Source organism: Meles meles, chromosome 11, assembly GCF_922984935.1.
Source record: "Meles meles chromosome 11, mMelMel3.1 paternal haplotype, whole genome shotgun sequence".
In the NCBI taxonomy this organism is placed as follows: domain Eukaryota; kingdom Metazoa; phylum Chordata; class Mammalia; order Carnivora; family Mustelidae; genus Meles; species Meles meles.
The window spans coordinates 50,370,646-50,392,518 of record NC_060076.1 but is presented as its reverse complement, the minus strand read 5'-3'; the positions used below and the strand labels follow the sequence as shown (position 1 = coordinate 50,392,518).

The 21,873-nt window shown below is 42.8% G+C and overlaps 1 protein-coding gene across 2 annotated transcripts in view; it reads right to left on the bottom strand.

Annotated features, from left to right (window-relative positions):
• Positions 1-4,803: 4,803 nt before the first annotated feature.
• The window catches only part of SLC24A2 (solute carrier family 24 member 2), a 246,533-nt gene continuing 229,463 nt past the window's right edge, over positions 4,804-21,873 (bottom strand). For both annotated transcript variants that reach the window (XM_046023532.1, XM_046023533.1), the window contains 2 exons: positions 16,422-16,588; positions 4,804-9,956 (listed from right to left, as the gene is read on the bottom strand). In XM_046023532.1, the coding sequence (XP_045879488.1) occupies positions 9,707-9,956; positions 16,422-16,588 (417 nt within the window). In that variant the 3' untranslated portion in view covers positions 4,804-9,706. The remainder of the gene's footprint in view (positions 9,957-16,421; positions 16,589-21,873) is intronic.

Here is a 21,873-nt window from a genome sequence, read left to right as displayed (position 1 = left end):
ATTAGATTAAGAAGAATTGCCAACGTGCATAGGGAAGATGTTTTTTTTTTAGGTTTGTCATGCTTTTGGAGTATTTCAGAAAATTGGGTATGTTAACTGTGTAACATTTAAAAAGTGCCCGAGGGAGTTTAATTCACAAGTGAGGTTAACTATTTAGAATTTAATCTTTTAAACTTATCAGTTACTTGAGTATAATCAAAGAAGACAGTGACTGTGAAATTTTATTTTTATGTACAAGACTTCTAAACGGAGCTTAAAGGCTTAGAGAACACTAGGCTTTTAAATGTACAATTTCAGTATATTTAATTAATAAAAATCCAATTGTTTGTATAGTCCTTTCAATGTATGAGGGTCTGTCAGACATTTAGGAGCTCAAATGACATTAGTAAGCATTCAGTACTTATAATGAACAGTAAGTACTGCTTGCCTGTTTGTTCCCTTGAATCCCTGCAACGAAATGTCTACGACTGTCTATTTCTTGAGACCTGAGGGTCCTGATTAGCTGAAGGCAAGGATTATTCAAAAAACAACTTTTTTTTTAGTGTCAATAATTTTATTACTATTATTTTTCACACCGAGGAGATTTAGTTACATAAAGTGATATTCTATGAGTAGATTACCGGTAGTAGAAGCACAAAGTTGTGGAAAGTGTAACAGGAACACAGTGAAGAAACAAACGCCCTTTATCAAGTGAAGTTCATGTGACAGAAACATATTACTGCAAACAGCCTATGTACAAATAAATATAGCTTTCTATGTACAGACATATTCACAGAGAATAAACTGACGCAGAACCTCCATACGGCTGTCATCCAGTGAAAGCTACACGTAATAAACGAAACACACAGAAAATGACAAAAATAATCTGGAAGTGCATCATTTGGATTCTTGTTGGGGGTAAAGATAGGGGTTAAAATGCTTCTTTAAAATGGAGGCAAACAGAGGAAGCGGGGGATGACATTGATCCCTAAAAAGATCCTTTACAAAAATGGCATTCTGAGATTTTTAATGTAACCTGTCCAAAAAAGGGTTTATGTGTTCTAGGGCAAATGACTACATTCGGGTCGGTGTCGATCACATTCTGTCTGTTTTACCAATATGCAAAGAACAAAAGTATTAATTTATCTTTCCTCTAGGGCTAGCAGCAACTGCATTAATCCAGGAAGGAGCTTTGCTGTTTCAATTTGTCATGGCTCTTTGAGACTGCAGATTGCTTGGAGATAGAAGCTCTTACTTCTGGAGCTTCTTCACACCCGAGGAAGGAAATGCACCACAATACTGGGTGACAAATAGAGGTCCAGCCTTTTCTCCTGGGCTAGACTGCAGGGCATGAATACGGACTTTGAGTGCAGTGCCCAACAGGGTTGTATGTTAACAGAGACTCCCTCTTCTGGATGGAGAGTCTCTGTCCTTTGGAGAAAGTCTTCAGACCACAAAACAGTCCCCAACAAGAACAGCACTGGCTCTTGGTCTAGACCCTCTATCTTAGGGCAAAGAGATATTTAAGCATCAAATTGATGGGGTCGTTCAATTTAATGTACATGTTTATATTAATTATTTAGGCACCCAGTTGTGGTGAATACTTCTAGGCTATTAAATGCTTTTTGGTCATTCTTTTAGCTTTCCCTCAAATTACACAGAAAGTTGTGATCAAGTGAAATATTAAAGTTTTTAGTTGTGGGGACCTTTGTGTGTATAGGTAAGTAGCCTACCATACTGGTCAGAACTTGTGTATTTTAGCAGAAACGGAGTGCATTATGAAGTCTGTTATTTTCTGAACCTCCCAAGGAAGGTTTATAATGTCGGCATAGGAAACTATCGACAAATTGTATATCTATATTTGCCATTTTTATAAGGGAACTTCTTAGGCCCATCCTACATTTACATAAAAACTCAAACAAACCTTAAATTTCCCAAGTATATATTTGCCTACTTATCCATTTCACTATCTATATGGGTGAACCTTGCTTTACATAACAAATGGATTCCTGAAAAATAATAAATCTATAATTTAGAAAGAGAAATATTTTCAATATAGTATCAGAACTTGCTATTTAAAGAAACTATGTCACAAGTTACTTTGAAGATGAAGAATGTCTTTGTGAAATGAACAATTTCTTTCATTTTCAGAGTTTTATTGAAGTACACATCCAAAATTTATCAGCAGGTTAGGATTGTCTAGAACAGTAATTGTATGCAATAAAAAATGGAACAGATAAACTCCAATTTACAACAAACAATACAAAACAGGAATGACTCATGACTGCTTATTGACTGACTATATTCAGAAGCCCTGAATATATGTATTATTGGTATTTTATGGCTTTAATTAAGACAATTGTCTCTTATGAAGTACTATAAAGTGCAATATTAAAAAATTAAAAACCCAAAAGGCATCCATCATCCTTCAGTTTAATCCTGATGAGAAGAATTGGAAATTCATTTAATTAAATGGCAAGGAATTATCTATCCTTATTGCATGCAGGTAATTTGATCCTTAAAATTATTTAATTCAGGGATTCAAGAATTAACTCATTCCTGTGTGTGTGTGTGAGTGAGACATGATCACTGGTATTCTCTTTCGGTGAGCTATTGTAAGAACTGTCAGTCCCAAGGCCTTCGCTACTTACAGACCCATCATAAAGGAGTATGCAGCCCAGTATGTGAGAACACAGGAGCAAATTCCCATCCCTTTAGGGAATGGTAGCCCAGTTTCCTGGGCCAGGACCCAATCTACAACCAATTCCTACCCAACCTAGCACACGGGGAAGGAAATGCACGGCAATACTGGGAGATAAGGAGAGGTCCAACCATTTCTGCTATTTCCTATTGAAGTGAAATATGATTTCCTTTAGGTAAATCAAAGCAGGTAGGGCATCCGAATGATTTCCAGCGGTGTCTCCCCCATTCTGAATTCCTTGTGAATGTGGAATCATGTGAGTGTGGGATTATGACCTTAAAAATGAAGCTCATGATCTTAACCTCCCTTCCCGGGCGTCATGATCATGCCACACCCCGTGTTCATATTTTTCTCCACTGGCTAAATGCCTGTTAGGGCTGTTGTATCAAGGCCTACAGGTGCTTGGAAGGTATTTCTGTGACTCTACTCTTTTATGGTCGTGAATTCTGTTCACATTGTAGTAGCAATCAGGAGGGATTTTTTTTCCCCTAAGAAATCACCAATTACACGGAATTGCAGGAGCCCAACATTTTTGAATATTCACATTAATGAGGAGGTGCAGAAAATGCTCATTGGTCTTGCCAAGTGCAAACAAACCCGGGACTGGTGGTGAGAACCTTGAAGGGGAGTGAGCGCAGACTCTACTCTGGACTTGAAAATTGGAAGTGGCGTTAGAAATAAACAGACTGTGGGGCGCCTGGGTGGCTCAGTGGGTTAAAGCCTCTGCCTTTGGCTCGGGTCATGATCCCAGGGTACTGGGATCGAGCCTTGCATAGGGCTCTCTGCTCAGCGGGGAGGAAGCTTCCCTTCCTCTCTCTCTGTCTGCCTCTCTGCCTACTTGTGGTCCCTGTCTGTCAAATAAATAAATAAAATCTTAAAAAAAAAAAATAAACAGACTGAGACTCAGAAAGGCCGAGAAGGGAGTGGCCCATAGTAGGAACAATGGCTAGCCAAATGCATCGGGACAGGCTGAGAAATGTACTGGCTTCAGCTCAGCGTGTTGGAGAGGAGATACCGAAGTGATAGGGAACAGAAGATGAATGTGAATTAGCAATGAAGTGTGACTTCCTAAAAGTAAGAGCAACAGAGGGATGCAGAAAAAGGGAGCAAAGCATTGGGTTTGCAATGGAAAGTCAGCCCTGTCCAGAACCGACCCGTATCACAATTAGTCATAAGGCTCTATGATTCAGGCAGACCCTACAGCATTTAAAAAGGCTGAGTAGAGAAGAACGGTACAAATTAAGAGGATTAGGAAAAAAGGGCTCTGAAATAAAACTCTAAAGATACCTTTGATGAACACAGATAAAGGGTCACATAGTGGTGTCTCCCAACTGTGTCAGGGGTACAAAGTAAAGGGATACAGTTCTTTTCTGCCCCCCAACAAAGACGTAGGTAGAGTCATCAACTTGTTAGGCTAGGGTTAACTTGCTGGCTGTTAATGTTAATAGCTGAGGAAACCTGGTTCTGCCAGGAACACCTAAGCCAGGACCCCTCTCTGTGAAAGAATTGTCCTTCTGATGAGGTGATAGGCTGGACGAACTGTCTTAACAGAATTAAACCTTTGGCAAACTCAGTGCAGATTCCATGGCACTCTTCCAGACTTAGGTCTCTCTCTCTCTCTTTTTTTTTTTAGTTCTTTAAGGTTTTCCAGTCTGTCAGTCATTCATTTAGTGAAAGTGCTCTGGCTTAATTTGGTGTTCTATGCAGTTTCCCTTGTATACTAATTTGAACAGAGGTGTCTCCCCAAGCCGTAATTATAGGGTCATTTTTGTCTCTATAAAAACTGGGTGACTTGTGGATTCACTTTATCATTTTTAGCGCTCTCTTGCTGTTTTTAAAGGAGACTTTCACCAGGCAGATGAAAGACAACTGTAGAATTCAGGTGGTTCTGAGCAAGGCTGGTCCCCTGGGGGGTGGGGGCGTCTAGGTGGGAAGATGTGTTATTTCCATACCAAATACGAGGACACCTCTGTTTTCTACAGATGCCTGAATTCTCCTGGCAATCACATGCCATAGCCCGAGGAGTTTCAAAGCTCCCAGTGAAGGGCCGCGGAACCAAAAAAAAAGCAAAAACAAAAGCCCAAACCCCTAAAAGCAAAACATTGCAATGTTGTAATAAGTAATAGAGTGGTGAGAAGTGTCCTTTATTGCTTTTGTTTGTTACTTTGTTACATAGTTCAAAGAATGCAAAGCTGTGAAATCAACAAAGATACACAAAGAGAGGTAAGGAAGCTAAGCGGAAATAGTGGGGCAGGGGCACATTACCTTTCCGTCCCAAGGCCTTCTAGAGAAGGGAAGATATTTTCATCTGGGACTCTATCCAGGTTCATATAATTGGTTGAATAAGCCTGAAATTTGTAATTATTTTAAACTATGCAGGGGATGTATATCAGTGTGACACCTGTTTTCTTGGGAATTGTGGTAAAAGTAAATAATTTTTTCCTTTCTTTTCTTTATGCTTCACCCCCCCCCCAATTCTCTTTTAATGGCAAAGTCCTTACTTACTAATTAAAGACAATATTGCTGAGGGAGGTTGAGGAGTTGAAGACGTGTCTTTTTAAAAACATTAAGCCACATGCTTATGTGAGATCTGGCTTAGCCAGAATGAGCATTAGCTTCTACATCAAGCCTTCAGGAGACAGCTGATTTCCCCAGAAATCACCCCGAGGACAGTTTCCCTGTATTTCTTCTGGAATAGACCTGTCACTTCTAATATGGGCACTTAATTACTGGAGTAACAATCTGTCCCGGTGCAAGGAAGCATGGCATCCTTGTAATTGTGTGTGTGTGTATTGGCAAGTGCAGGCAAGAAAGCATACTGAAGTTTCTGGAAATGCTTGTATTCAGATAGGTCATCAGACTCCTATCGTATATTCCAACCCAGCAATCTCAGCTGGGCAGGGAGCGGAAGTTCCATCTTCTCCAGCTGTGTCTCTGGCCAGCAGCTCTAGCTGCTGTGATTTGCTTGGTCAGCTTTCTGTTAAGGTGGACTAAGGGTGGGGGGTGGGGCGCTTCCCTTTATGGCTCATCGCCCATCTCCCTTTTTCAGGGTTTAAGAGCTGTGAGCATTGGTGGGGAGTTTGCCAACTTTCTCCCTGCCCAGGAAGGGATGTACATTAATATTATCAAATGTCTCATCAGTGAGGCAGCTGTATTTTGCTGAAAGGACTGCAAAGCACCTGATTCATGCCTTTCCTAGAAAATAAATTATAATGGCCCCTGTCGGGGGCACCTGTTAGAAGCCTTACAAAGCATATTCTCTGACTATGAATCAGTGCCTGCCTCTTTTTATAATCTTCTGGGCCAGGCTTTAGGATATTCTGTCTCATCTGCCAAATTGACAAACAGCCCTATGCCTTGGTCTGTGCACGTGTTCTGTGGCTTCCTGATCTGGGCTCAGCGTAGATCCTGGGAGACTGCACAGACGCCATCTCAATACCAGCTTCAGTGCTTCAGGAACTAGTCAGGTTCAGAAGGCAGCGGGACCCAGCATGAGCATTTCCAGATGCAATTTAGAATGTTCTACTTGGGCATTCTCGGTTTGAGCCAGCTTGCTGTCCCGTTCGGGGGCTGACTATGGATGGCCACAGGGGAGGTGTCAGCAAGCAAGACCTGCTTGGTTTGCTGGGGCTGACTGGAACCCTCTGGGCAAGGCTTGCTTGTTTTAGGTTGAGAAGCAAGAAGGTGGTTCTAGAATTTGATATTTATACACCCTGCTACAAGAAAGAGAAGAATTTCTGCAGTGTAAGCTTTTCTGTTGTGTAGTAGTTATGTAGTCTCTGCCTATATGTCAGCACTGAGGCTATAGCTGGCCATTTCCATAACTCTACTCTTGGAGTGGGGAAGTATAAGGAGTGAGGCTGCACTATGTAGCTTAGTGCGAACACATGCCCAGAACAAACCTTAAGAGATCAGAAAGAGATGTTCCCTTACGTTGGTGGTGTGTGTGACTTTTCTCTTCCTTCATCATGACAAACTTGATGTGCCCTGCTTTTGAATCCTGAAGGTGACAGGTCAGAGAGTGATGATGTAGCATGTGTACATACAGATCTGGTATAAGGATATATTTATACATGTATATATACAGGCATGCAGGGAAAGTGCTAGAGATGATCTGCTCAGGAAAGTTCTTTCTTAGAATTATGTTAGAGAGTTGAAGGCTTTTCAAGATCTACTGTTGCATTCTACACACCGTTCTCTGGACTTAGCCTAGCCCAACACAGGACCTCATAGACCCATCCTAAGGACAGCAGTGGCCAGGGAAGGGGACTGTCTACCAGTCAGGCAGGAGACACGGCTGGGGACACGGCTGTTGTACATCGTGCTCAGTGCTCCTCACAGGGGCCAGGATGGGCTCATAAATCCTGTCTCCTCAAGGGCGACTTTTAACAGCCACAGCATTTCCTGGGACGTGGAGCTCCTGAGGCAAGTGAAATGCTCTGTGGCTGCTTGGATGGGTCTTCACTGTGAGCTGGGAATGGCTGGGAAGGACTACCGGGGCGGGGAAGTGTCAGCAGGTGCTGGAACAAGAACGGGGCTACGGTGGGCCTCCCTCATCCTTTTTGGTTTCATGCAATTGATCTGCAGCTGAGACAACATCACCTATCCACACCTTCCCTCAGGTAACAGACCAGTCAATAATACATAAACACGCAGTAACCCAGTTTGCTCCCCTTCAAGTAAAGCGTGGGGGTTGGGTGGAGGAACCACCGCAGGATTTGACAAAAAGTTCACTTACTCATTCTCTTTCCCTCTAAGGAAGTAGCATAAATTCTTGCCTCAATACAACACCCTGCCCTTGATGAAGATGCAGGCTTTTCTCACGCAACCAACCACCGACTTTGCAAAGCTGGGGTGGGGGTGGGGGGGTACCGGGAGGTTGGCCTCCGCTGTGGCGGCCATCTTGCTTCCCTGTTTTCCCAGAGGTCCTCCGCGCCCGGAAGCGCCTTCAGCTGGCGGGGGAGGAGTGCGGACGCACGCTGCCTGTTACTGCCCTGCGCTGTGGAGGGAGCTGGGGTCTTGTGGAAGAAATACTGAGCTTGATCTGGGGCTGTCAGGTCTCCCTCCCTCGCTCTCTCTGAGTTGTGTCTTCTCTCTCCCCGTGTTAGGAGGTCCGTGCCCACAACAGAATCACAGCATCATCAGGGATACAATAGACTGGAGACAAGAACACATGTCGTAGAGTTGCCCGTATGGGGGTATGGGGCGTGGGCCTCCTAGGATGGAAGGTGGGTGCCAAATAACCGGCCATCCTCTGTTTACTTTTTCAGCTGATTGAAAGGAAAGCATGACTTGGGGGAATGAGAAACACTAATTTTTCATCAATTGAGTTCGCCTCCCCCCTCCCCTGCCAGGATGTTTTTTATTTTCTATGCACACAGACCTGAGAAATCATACAAGATATTAAACAGAATTGGGGGGGTATGAATGAAATGAAAATGTCACAGGAATGCTGAGCAACATCAAGAGATCAAAACCCTGGAGTGACTGGGTTGAGGAGGAAGCGTGAAGAAGTCTTCAGTGGACTCTATGCTTGAAAAAGTCCCATATGGGGTCCCTATGGAAGGAGAGACACAGATTTTGCATGTGCTTTAACCAAATCCTGGTCCTGGCACCACTAGACAGAGGACTCAGAAACCTTCCTGAGTGTGCTGAGTGTGCAAATGCCTTTCCAAACATCTCTAAGCTACCTTAATCCAGGCAATATTGATCAGAATCAGTTTAGTTCTACTGGTGGAATAATGATTTCTTTAGATACTGAAGCCCTTTATGAACCACATTGGAAGATGCTTTAAAGAACTGTGTACGCCCTTATATTCCCATTAGGTGGCAAGTTTCACTGAGCCCCTCTATTCGATGATATTTCTTATTACAAATGGCAGGCTCTCTTGGCAGGCATTTGGATTATATGTGAGCCCTTAGCATCAAAATACGCCTAAATGACAATCAGAGCTAGACTTGCCCCCCCACCCCCCTTTTTGGATGATAATGAGACATGCATTAGAACAATAAGGTTCAGTTTATATAGTCTCATTGTCCTAGAAGAACACTAATTTGGTTTGCAGTTATATTTTCTACTTGCATGCTAGGGCAATATATTAAAAAAAATTCAAAAGCCCCCAACCCTGGTCACCTCTCCCTTGTCTCTCCCCACCCCAAAGCAATATCCACCCAGTCTGGGTTTTACGTCTGTCTGTCCCAAGTAACCCCATGGGTTTTGATCAGTGTATCCCAGCAGGGGTGGGCAGATAGTCTTCTGTTTGGCTGGTGGGAATATTTTAGAGGTCTCATCTCAGGGTCCCAACAGACCCTCTCCACCAAGCCCTCCCTCCTGCAACATATTTCTCTAAAATATCCGCCTTACCAGGCAGGATCCCAATAAGTCCAAGGTAGGCTGAAGGTCACAGCAATGATTCTATTAGTTTACCTCTTGCACTTATGAGGTAAAGCTCAGACTGAAGGTTGATGCCCCTCTTCAAATAGGTGCTATAAATATACTAGAGCTATCCCTGAAAAGATGCATTTGTATTTATATATATATGTGATGATTTTATATATATATATAAAATTTTTCTTCTTTGTATACAGGTACGTATTACTCTATAGGTATGAAAGGAAGGTATAATACAGGAACAGGCAGGGGTATGTTCATGTGCATCTAATTATAATTTGTATATTTTGTACGTATATATAGAGAGAACCTCTGTCATTGTTTGCATCATTACAGCGAATGTACCTCCGACCAGCGAGGAGTACCTGTCAATGGTGAAATGGAGAGAAGCCCCAAATGGACGGTTCTTGCATGGTCTCTTGTGTGAAGCTGTTTCAGTAGGCAAAGTTGGCAGCAGCTTGTGAAATGAGTGGGCCCAGTGTGAATCCATCCATCCTCAAATCCACCAAGGAGGGACGCTTTGAAATGCCCATGGCTGTGTGTGCCAGCTGCCTCCTCTGGAGAGGTCAGGGAGCCTAGAACCCAGGGCGGGGAGGGACCATCCATGCTGTTAGTTCAAGATATGGCTTTTCCTACTAAATGGAGACAGGGCACACAAGAATTCTGTCTTCTAGGAGGACGCTGATCACCAGGAACACAAAGTAGAGGCCAAACATGATGAAGCCCAGCACTTTGTTCATCCGCCATTTGCAGAGAGCAATGGAGAGGATGACGAAGAGCAGCATGATGAAGAGGAGGACGATGGCACAGAAGAGGCCATTGCTGCTGACAGCCACTGGTTGGAACCTGTGAATGATGGTGTACAGGAGCCAGGGCAGCGGGAGCCTGTGAGGGATAGACGGGGGAGCAGTCAGACATGTTGAAGAAGCCATATGGCGTAGCGTCAGCATCTTGGAATCTATAATCTGAGGAGGGTGTCTGGTTAGGTTCACTATGACTGGTGTGAGGCCGGCCCAGGAAATCACACAAGGAAGTCAGGTGACCTTCAAAAACCTTTATCTATTTCCTGACTGAATTAGGGAGAAGAGAGGATTCATTCTAGGGTTGAGTAAGATCAAAGCTGTGACCACGGCAGGTGATTTTATTTATTTATTTAAAGTTTGATTTATTTTAGAGAGAGCGAGTGAGGATTGGGACAGAGGGAGAGGGAGAGAGAGTCTTAAGCAGACCACACACTGAGTGTGGAGCCTGCCATGGGGCTCAGTGTCAGGACTGTGAGATCACGACTTGAGTCGAAATCAAGAGTCCCACGTTTAGGGGCACCTGGGTGGCTCAGTGGATTGGGCCACTGCCTTCGGCTCAGGTCATGATCTCAGGGTCCTGGGATCGAGCCCCACGTCGGGCTCTCTGCTCCGCAGGGAGCCTGCTTCCTCCTCTCTCTCTGCCTGCCTCTCTGCCTAGTTGTGATTTCTCTCTGTTAAATAAATAAAATATTAAAAGAGTCCCACGTTTAATCCACTGTACCACTCAGGTGCCTCTATTTACTTATTTTTAGAGAAAGAGAGAGAGTGAGCATAAGTGGGGGAAGGGGCAGTGGGGGAGAGAGAGGGAAAGGAAATCTCAAGCTCGGAGCTCAGCATACGCTTGATCCCAAGACCCTGAGATCATGACGTGAGCCAAAACCAAGAGTGAGATGCTTCTCCAACTAAGCCACCCTGGTACTCCAAAAGACTAGTATGACCACAACAGCTGATTTCTGAGTGTGATTTGAAATAATTGTGCGTTTTTTTCTTACCCTAAAAAGATGAACTGGAAGATTTGTACAGGACAGGAGAAGGAGCAGACAAATGGAGAAAAGGCAGAGAAACCAGTGGTGAAAACGGCAACATTATATTTCGGGATGGAGACAAGGAATAGCAATGACTTAATTAACAATCCACCAGCCAGTGAAGACAAATGATACATGATTTAGCTGTCTGAGATTTATTTTGGAAAAGATGGGATAATCTTTTGAGTAAAAATTTGTCTTCCTGAAAAATTTGAGGAAGACAGTATCTTACATTTGTGATGTGGTTTTTTTTAAAAAACTTTATTACGTATTTTTATACCTGCTCTGTCCCTTTGCATTTGACTTCTAAAAATCTGGTAACATCTTTTGTTTTCTATCTAGAGTGGCGATTCTGGAAGACATCAGAAAAGCCAACTGTCAGGTGCACCCTGGGAGTGAGTGAGGACTCTGAGCGAGAGGAAAATGGCCAACAACACATGACCCATGTGGTCTGTGCATCTCCAGGTGGCTGGGTGAGATGAAGTGCTATCCGTTGAGCCTAATGATGGGACGCTGGCTGGGGAAACATGGACATAGTTGCAAAGCTGGATGACGCTTCTGCAAGGTCTTAGCCTTTGGTTAAGGGAGATTCAGTTTTGGTCTGACCTCAGAGAAATGGAAGAAGAGGTGCTCTTTCAAAGCACGAAGTTCTCGAGAGGAAAAGCAAATAGCTTGAGAGAAATAATGAGGTGAAAGGGATCGTGAGCTTACATATCCAGACTCCTCCATTGGAGGAAGCAGGTGAAGGCAGATCCCTCGAGGGCCTGGCACATACAGATCCCATCTGGTTTCCTATTTAACTTGGGCCAAGCTGAAGTAATTGATGCAACTGCCTCATGGCAATCAATACAGGTGTTTTGCTCACTAGAGCCCAACTGGGAGGTGCTGACTTCCTCCACCATGTCAGGAGGGGAGGGGTTACACAGGCCAGCTCTGGGCATAAAGTACAGTTCCAGCTCTCAGCAGTGGGGGGGTTGGGGGTGGAAGGGGGAAGCCCTGGCATCCTGCTGTTAGTAATGGAAAGTTAGGAAAAGAGGGAGTGTGTGTGTGTGTGTATGTGTGTGTGTGTGTGTGTGTGTGTTGGGGTGAAGTGCTTGCGAGGAGATGGTACAAATGTGAAAACCTCCACTAGGGACTTGTCCTGGGGAGCTCTTATTCCATACTGTCCATTCATAGGAAGAAAAGACCAAAACCATTGTACTCTTATTAAGCGAGACATGCACAGGCGCACGTACGTATCCAAGTAAAGTAAAGTAAAGCGCACATATGTATCCAAGTTGTGCTGGATGGCACCACAAATAGGTAAAAACCCTCCGTAGGTAAAATTACATTTTTTCATGCCTTTTGATCTACCAATTCTATTGTCAGGGAGCAAGAATGTTGGGGCGCCTGGGTGGCTCTCGAATAAGCATCTCTTAATTTCGGCTGGGGTCGTGATCTCAGAGTTGTGAGATGGAGCCCCAGGTCTAGCTCTGCTCTGTGTATGGAACCTGCTTGGGATTCCCTCTCTCTTTCCCCCTCTTCCTCTGTTCCTCCCCTGCCCACGCTCACTCTCTCTCTCTCTTGCTCTTAAATACATAAATAAATAATATATATATTTAAATATACGAATGTATAATACTTGCAAATGTAATTTTATTCACGAATGTATAATACTTGCAAAATGTAATTTTATTCAGAAAAATGACCATTTCAGGGTGCTTGGGTGGTTCAGATGGTTAAGCATCTGCCTTTGGCTCAGGTCATGATTCCGGGGTCCTGGGATCAAGTCCTACATCAGGCTCCCTGCTCAGTGGCGAGTCAGCTTCTCCCTCTGCCTCTCTTTCTCAGTCTCTCATGAATAAATAAATAAAATCTTTTAAAAAAAGATCATTTCTCTATTACTTTGAGTCATGAGAAATTGGGGATACCTTAATCTCTAATTCAAAAAAACTAGTTAAGTAACAAACTCTTAAGTCGAAGTAGTGTTACACAGCCATTAAAAATCATAAGCTTATGATATAGGCAAATACTCATGATGAAATTCTATAGTTGAGACGAAGGATGAACATAAAAAAAGCAATGTTATTTCAGTAATATAAACTATATATATCTAAAACAGGGTGGTATATTATCATTGATTTTTATTTATGTTTTATACGTATTTTCTAAATCTTTTACGATGGGTATGTATTAATATAAGCAAAAGCAAAAACCAACAAGACTATGAAATATCTGTTATACTCAATATATTGCTTACAAGTTCATCAATTGGTATAAACTCTTTTTGGAAAAGTATACATCAATAGCCATTAAAATGCTCATTTAATTCATTAATATTTCTTGGAGAAATTTATTCTAATAAAAATAATTATAAGAGGAAGTTTTCTGCATGAAGGTTTTCATCAAAGTACCCACAATTGCTGAAAATTGGAAAAAATTAAAAAAAATTGTGGCTAAACTGAAAAGCAACGGTGAAATGTAACCTTCCCTCAGAATAATATACCGCTTAAACTATAACTTTAACTAACGAGGAGTTGTATTGGTCATGCAAGCATGCTTAAAGATGACCTTGAGAAAAACTTGTACTAGGAGCAGGCCTCTGGTGGAGGGGATGATGCCTGCTCAGGGTGGAACCCGCCCGCTTCTCTTTTCCATCTTCTCTCGGACCTCTGAGAAAGCTAAGGTAATCCCTTTAAGTGCGTTTGCACAACTACAAATCCCTGCTGCCGGACCAGGCACACCTGACTCCTCTTCTTGTTTACTTCGTTTATCTCTAAAACTTGTGACCAACATACGACTCACATTCCTCCTTGTTTACCTACGAGATGTACGACTATTCCATAACCTGCTTTTCTTCTCCTTTGCTATCTTGTATCTAATAAACACGGGACTGAGGAGTTGTTCGGGGCGACAGTCCTTCCAGCTATCACCCCCGGCTCCCTGTCTCTTACAGCTGACTTGTTTTTGCCTCATTCTTCTCCCGTGCGCCGTTAGGAAAGCGGCCGTGAAATACGTTGAAGTGAAAAGCTGTTAATTATGAGAGCTACAAAGAAACTCAGAAAAATAGTTGATTTACTAATTAACTAATAGATGCCTACATTGTGCCAGGCATAAACGGCTTTAAAATGGAAAAACAAAAGCCCTCCAAAAGGACAAAACTGAATATTCAGGAAGAAAATGTGAAATATTTGAAAGCGACCATACAAAAGTTAAGTGTTGGTCTTGGGTAGTAGTATTAGGGGTTACTTTCCCTTACACTTTCCTGTAACCTGTGACTATATATACAATTTAAGAACAATGAACAGGGGCGCCTGGGTGGCTCAGTGGGTTAAGCCGCTGCCTTCGGCTCAGGTCATGATCTCAGGGTCCTGGGATCGAGCCCCGCATCGGGCTCTCTGCTTAGCGGGAAGCCTGCTTCCTCCTCTCTCTCTCTGCCTGCCTCTCTGCCTACTTGTGATCTCTCTCTGTGTGTCAAATAAATAAATAAAATTTAAAAAAAAAAAAAAAAAAGAACAATGAACATAAGCATCTTGTAATTCCCTAGAATATTTATTTTTCAAAAACATGACAAATGGACCTTAAGATTTTCCCCAATTCGTAGGATTTTCTCTTTGTATTAAGCACATTTTATTTTCCTCTTTACAGGAGACTGACCACAAAAACTACTCTAAATGTGTAATCAGTGCAACTGAGAAATACTGTTTCTACCAGAGACCCCCTTCCTTTCAAACAGCTACCTTTTAAGGCATTCATGCATACATTCAGTCAGTCAGTCTGCAAACATTTGTGAAGTCACCGCCATGCATTAGGGATTGCTTGAGGCTTCAGGGAGCTGTTGCTCTTGAGCAGTTCACAGTCTAGTGGGCGGACTGATAAACATGACCATGATAAGAGAATGATCTGCAGAGAGTTCCCAGGAACAAGAGCCCCCAGTCAGGCCCAAGGGCATCCGGGAAGCTGGGATTTGACATGGGTAGGATAAGTTGGAGTTTTCCAGACAGACATGTGGGAAGGAATCTTCAGTGAGAGGGGCCTGTGAAGGAAGGAGATATGGCAGGAGAGGAAACCTTTGAGATCCAAAGGTGGTTAAGACGGCGGGAGCTCAGGGCAGTGTTTTATGCAAAGTGTCACGGTGGAAGGCACAGCCTCTGCCCAAATCCCGGCTGTCTCACTTACTGGTTTTGTGAACTCTGTGCCCTTCAGTTTCCTTATCTGAAAAGCGGGGATCATAATACATATGTCATAGGATCATTGTGTGGCTTCAAGGGATAAAAATGTACATAGAGTTCACAAAGCAGACACTGAGAAAACCCAGCCAACGCAAAGGTATAAGAGAATCATATGCAAGATGTTCAATGCGAAAGTAGATCCGTAGTTTCTAAATTCAAGTCTCAGGGGCTCAGTTCCGGGAACATAAGGATCACATCCCATGTCTTCCTTTCTCAGGGGTTCTCATTCAGCATTACTTATCAGACTCCTTTTACTTCGGACACGTTAAATGAAATGACAGAAACAAGAGCGTCCCAGTCTGACCCACTTTAGAGATGATTCGTATTGAGAACCAGATTGCTTAGCTGTAAGAATAGATCTCATCTTTTGACTTTCAAAAAACCTAGAATATCTTGTTCTTTTTTTTTTAAGATTTTTTTTTTTTGAATTTGTCAGAGAGAGAGAGAGCACAAGCAGGGGGAGAGGCAGGCAGAGGGAGAAGCTGGCTGTGGAACTCGATCCCAGGACCTTGGGATGATGACCTGAGTTGAAAGCAGGTGCTTCACTGACTGAGCCACCCAGGCATCCCTGAGAAACCTAGAATATCTTTACCAGCATACATAAACAATAATGCCAAACCTGCCAGCCTTTTCTAAAGGAGATAGGATATTTTTGCTGGGCCTATGTTTGTTCCAATTTGTTTATGACCCAAAATCTCGGGATGCCTGCGTGACTCAGTCAGTTAAGTCGCTGCCTTTGGCTCAGGTCATGATTCTAGGGTCCTGGGATCAAGTCCCGCTTCGGGCTCCTTTCTCGGCAGGGAGCCTGCTTCCCTCTCTGCCTCTGCCTGCCACTCTGCCTGCTTGTGCGCACATGCTCTCTCTCTCTCTCTCTGATGAGTAAATAAATAAATAAAATCTTAAAAAAAAAAGGAAAAACCAAAATCTCAACTGAGGCTGGTGGGGACTTTAATTAGAATTAGAATATAGAAAAAAATATAGGAAAACTGCACAGCATCTCCATCATACCTGAATACTGAATATTCTTAACTTGTAACCCATGCCAGTATATAAGCAAAATTCTTAACGTATTTCCTACAATATCCACACCATTTGCAGGCATGTGTTTTTGCCTATCTCGGGATAGCTTATTCTTCGTTAAGTTCTCTGAAAATGAAAAATGGAGTAAGTGAACAGTACTCCCAGTGTTTACTTTTTATGGGTATTGGTTAATTTTGGGCTCAGAGATCCTGGTTGTCTTCACAGCCTCACAGAAGACAAAGCCAGTGGCGGAGCTGGTGTGTGCCCTTTCACGGAGCTGTCTCTACTCACCCCACAGTGATGTCAAAAATGTTGCTTCCAACAGAGCTGGACACAGCCATGTCTCCAAGCCCCTTCCGGGCCACTATGACACTGGTGATCAGGTCAGGGATGGAGGTCCCAGCCGCTAAGATGGTCAGACCCATAATCTCTTCACTAATGCCAATGGTCTCTCCAACCTGAACGTAATGACAGGGACACATAGGAGTGTTTGAAGTCACAAAACCAACAAACTCACAAACATTTCCATGCAACTCCCTTTCTTTCTAAGAAAGCTTTATTTATTTACTTGAGAGAGAGGGAGAGAAAAAGCAAGAGCAGCATGCATAGTGGGAAGGGCAGGGAGAGGGAGAGAGAATCTAAAGCAGACTCCCCACTGAGCATGGAGCCCGACGCGGGGCTCGATCTCGCGACCCTGAGATCCTGACCTGAGCTGAAACCAAGAGTCAGATGCTTAACTGACTACACCACTCAGGCGCCCCACAACTCCCTTTAAAATAATCCCTCCACTATGTGGGGTGTCTGAGATGATAAAGAAGAGTGAGTGTATCAGCGCCATAGAGGAGTTCATTCGTTAACCATATTCAGACCCAAGAGATCAGGAATGTTCACAGGAGGATTAAACAGATAATCTCAGGAAAGAGCTACAGGGGCTTGAATGCAGGCTCTATGTGATGTCTGTGAGCACTGAGCAAGGGAGGCAGAAGAAGGGAGTTCTAAAACCCAACTGGCCATTGGCTCCAGGGGCCACTGCCTGACAATGGTACCAAATCCTGCCTCAGATTTGCCTTTGGATTAAAAACTGAAGGTTAAGGACGGACATCCAGTGTCACCCCCCGCCTCCCCCCCCTTTTCTTTGCCATCTCCTAGTGTCTGTAACCCACTCTCAAACACTTTCAGACTACTGTTCCCATAGGAAACTTGATTTGTGGTATTTTGGGGCTTGGTAATACAGGACTGTAAATCAGCCAGGCAGCTGTGGAGAAACCAGCAGTTAGGGAATCACAAGTCCAAGGTCTGGCTTTGGCATTTATTAAGAACTTGATCTACTGTTAAGTTAACCAATTGTGTAATGTCTTTGATCCTTGCTTTCTTATACTTAAAGTGGGGATGATAATATCTACCTTACAAGGTGGTTGGAAGGACTAAAAAGATCATTTGTGGAAAAGCCCTTTACAAATAGTACAGCATTACTGAAAAGAAACGGGGGACATTTATTATGTTTTATTTTGGCCTTTGCCTTTATTTTTAAAGGTTTATTTATTTGAGAGTGAGAGAGAGAGAGCATGATATGGGGGAGGGTCAGAAGGAGAAGCAGACTCCCTGCTGAACAAGGAGCCTGATGCGGGACTCAGTCGCTTAACCCAGCGTGCCCTAGTCTTTGCCTTTTAACACTGAAGAGGTCTATTTTGGACAGCTGGTCTAGCCTCAGCTGGAGGTGCCTTCTATTCTATTCTATTCTATTCTATTCTATTCTATTCTATTCTATTCTATTCTTTTGCTTCTCCATTCTCTTGAGCAACTTTTTTAAGATCCTTCTTGGGACTTTCAAAAGCTTTATGTATTTTCTGGAGTCGGTGAACTGAAGTTCTGAAAACTTTAAAGCTAATGTTTTCAATAGCCTACTTGATGACATTTGTCATTTTTGGAAAAAAATTCAGAGGGCCAGAGTAGCATGTAAGAGTAAGGGTTTTTAGGGAATTGAATGTAACTCATTTTAAAATACCTTTTGTGATTTATTAGTAATAGCTTCGTTTCCATTAACTTAAAAGCAGAGTTGGGAGCTAATTTTGTTTTGATGGTCAGGTTGGCTCTAGAGGCTGTCTAGCAGCTAGTTTATCCTGCCCTCATGGAACAAAGAGCCACTGTTCTCCATCAGAAAGGAAGTCCATGGGGGTGCCTGGGTGGCTCAATCGGTTAAGTGTCTGCCTTTGGCTCAGGTCATGATCCCTGGGGTCCTGAGATCCAGTGCTCCCTGCTCAGCGGGGAGCCTGCTTCTCCCTCTGCCTCTGCTCCTCCTCCAGCCCCACTCTCTCCTTCTCTCTCTCTCTCAAATAAGTAAAATCTTAAAAAAAAAAAAAAAAGAAAGAAAGGAAATCCATGTGAACAGAATCACTGCTTTGATCACTGTGGTCTCCCTAATTCACAGAATATTGGCTGGTATTTAGTAGACTTTCAATACCTATTTGCTGAATAAATCAGTCAATCTGCACACTTAGGTGATTTTACTGGCATGTTTTCCACCAATTCTCCTAAGAAAATTAAGTAAGAGTTCTGCACAGGAGTGCCCTCTTCGAGCAGACCTCTCCTTGATGACCTATTTTTTGGGTCTGATTTGGAATGAAACACTTTCAGAGACTCTGAAAATGCTGACTGAATGACTGTCATCCCCAATAAATAGGCTGATTCCTCGAGGGAGTTCTGAAGCGGTGACTATTTTAAAACAACACTTATATTTAGAGTTCGAATGGCTCTACAGACAGAAAAAAAGCAGAAACTGAAGAGGGGTGGTTTGGTGGTTAAGAGGGATGGCGCGGATACAAGGACACCTGGGTGTCAGCACCGCCTGCCGCTCCCAGTACCTGGAAGCCAATTTCCCTGAGCCTCAGTTTCCCTCTTTTGTAGAATGGGGATAACAACATCCACCCTCAGAGCTGTTGTGATGATGAGACAGAGCAAATAGCATACCATCAGGTAGAAATAGTCAATAAATACCAGCTATGCTAACTCAGACCCCATTCCTTTCTCTTTCGGACTTATCAGACGGCAGTCACTGGGCTCTGGCTGCAGAGTCCGAAGCTGGTTAATAGATGTCCCTCTGATGTGGGAAATCCCCAGGATAATGAAGGCTTTTTATTGCCCATCCAACTCCTGATGAATCTGTGCGGCTCCTAGAACCACTTTCACTGATGGAGAGCTAGTCTCCTAAGCTCATTTTAAGAACGTTTCACAGCATTTGGCTTTCACTGAGTTAGAGGCAAGATGACAGGCACAGGGATGAGACAGCGCTGATCGAATCAGCGGCATCAGCCAAGTTAGAGCTAGAAAGGACATCAGGGGTCTCTTGGGGGTGGGGGGGCAGAATTCCTTTGTTTTCTAGTGGAAGTAGATGGCGGGGGCTACTCAGAACCCAAATCCAGTGCTGCTCTGAATATCGCGGGATGCGTTTCCTTGCCTTGGTTTAAGGAGGGACTGTAAAAATGTCATATTGGCGAAATGAGACACAAGGTTGTATCGGACTCCCAGAATTAAGTTCTCCTGTGGGTTTTAACTATATGTTCTCATCACACAAGAAATTTATTAATTTCTTGGGGCTCTTGGGTGGCTCAGTCATTAAGCGTCTGCCTTCAGCTCAGGTCATGATCTCAGGGTCCTGGGATTGAGCCCCGCATCGGGCCCCCTGCTCAGAGGGAAGCCTGCTTCTCCTTCTCCCATTCCCCCTGCTTGTGTTACCTCTCTTGCTGCATTTCTTTCTGTCAAATAAATAAATAAAATCTTAAAAAAAAGAAATTTATTGATTTCTTGATGCAAAAACAATAAAAGGTAATAAGAACTAAGGGAAAAAATGCATGAAACACCTTATGTAAAGGGCATTTATCTTTAGCCAAACAGTAGCTAAATAATGGTATTAAAGAGCATTTATTGCTGGTAAGACTGCGGAAAACAAAACAGTTGAGCACTAAATGGTGCATTTGTTATCTTTCTGGCTTTTATAGCTCAAAAGTACAAGCAACAGAATTAGAGCTAGACTTCTTAGAACAGAATCTGCTATTTTGATCAGCTGTCTGGAAGTCTTAAAAGGGAAGAGCATTTCTATAGGAGAGAAGAAAGGGAAGCCTCTCATTCATTACTAGAAAGCAAATTTTCTCTTTACGTACTTTATATTCCTGGGCCTTTTGGTAATTATTATTGTTCTAACCATTGTGTTTGTATTTTTCTATAAGAGAATGAGAAAGAAGCAAGAGTATGGAATTAAGATAATCTTTAAAAAGGACAGAAAAAGATGGAAGTCTCTTGATTGATGTTTTCTAGAATGGCTAAAAAGAGAGATCTAGAAAACAAGTGAGATAAAAACCCACCACTTTTTCTTTATCAGTGCATGAAGGAATACAAATAATTATTAAGAAAAACCATTACATGTTATAAATGGCAAACAGTCCTTATAGCCTGGCAATCCGGTGGCTGAGAAGCCGCTCCTCTCCTGAGGTATGATTTCTGGCCAATATTGGTGGCAAATGACTGTCAATGAATGTGGGAAATCATGCCTTTGGGGCAAGTGGAACTTCTTCATGGGATCACAGTTTTTAGAAATATCCAGGCATAATAATCTGAAGTCAAACATCATAAAATAACTAGGACAGGGGTAAGATGAAGAATCTTGCAGGAACAATACTGGGTATACGAACTGACATTTCCAGCGGTTTTTTTTTTCCAATGATGTTATATGTTCTTTTTCTTTAAAAAAAAATTAAGGTGTAATTCACATACAGCAAAGTCTAATTTTACATCCAGTAAAACTCACCCTTTAAAAAAGTGTATAGTTCCGTAGTTTTGGTAAATGTGTTCAGTCCTGTGTCCTGTTTGTCCACATCCTCATCAACATGTCTAGGTTTTTGAGTAGAGGCATCCTAGTGGTTGTGAAGTAGTATCTCATGTTTACTTTATTTTATTTCTTTAGAGAGAGCGAGCCCGTGCAGGTGAGTGGGCGGGTAGGGGGGCAGAGGAAGAGCAGAGGGAGAGAGAGAATCTCAAGCAGGCTCCGCACTGGGTGTGGAGCCTGACACGGGGCTCCATCTCACAACCCCGAGACTGTGATCTGAGCTGAAATCAAGAGTTTGATGCTTAGCCAATGGAGCCACCCAGGAGCCCCTTATGTTTATGTTTATTTTTATTTTTTTTTGAGGTCCTAGAACAATATTAACTAACATTTATTAAGTGTATACTATATGCCCATCACCAAGCAGCGTTTTAAGTGCAATATCATCACATTTAGTGCATTTATGTTTATTTTGAAACAACACTCTCTCTCAAAGATACAACTCACATACCATAAAACTCACTTACTTAAATTGTATATATAACTGAATATTTTAGCATATTTATAGACTTCTAGAGCTATCACCATAATTTAAATTTAGAACTTTTTCATCATCCCAGGAAACATACCCTGTACCCATTAGCGGTCATTCCTCTTTCCCTCCAGCCTTCCCAACCCTAGGCAACCATTACCTTTCTGTCTCTGTAGATATGCCTGTTTTTCACATTTTATGTCAATGGACTCATTCCAACATGTGATCGTTTGTGATTGGCTTTTTCATTTAGCATAATATTTTAAAAGTTTATTCACAGGTACCATGTACTAACACTTTGGTCCTTTTTATTATGGAATAGTATTCTACTGTAGGGATAGACCACATTTTGTGTTTCTGTTCATCAGTTGATAGACATTTGGTTTGTGCCCACT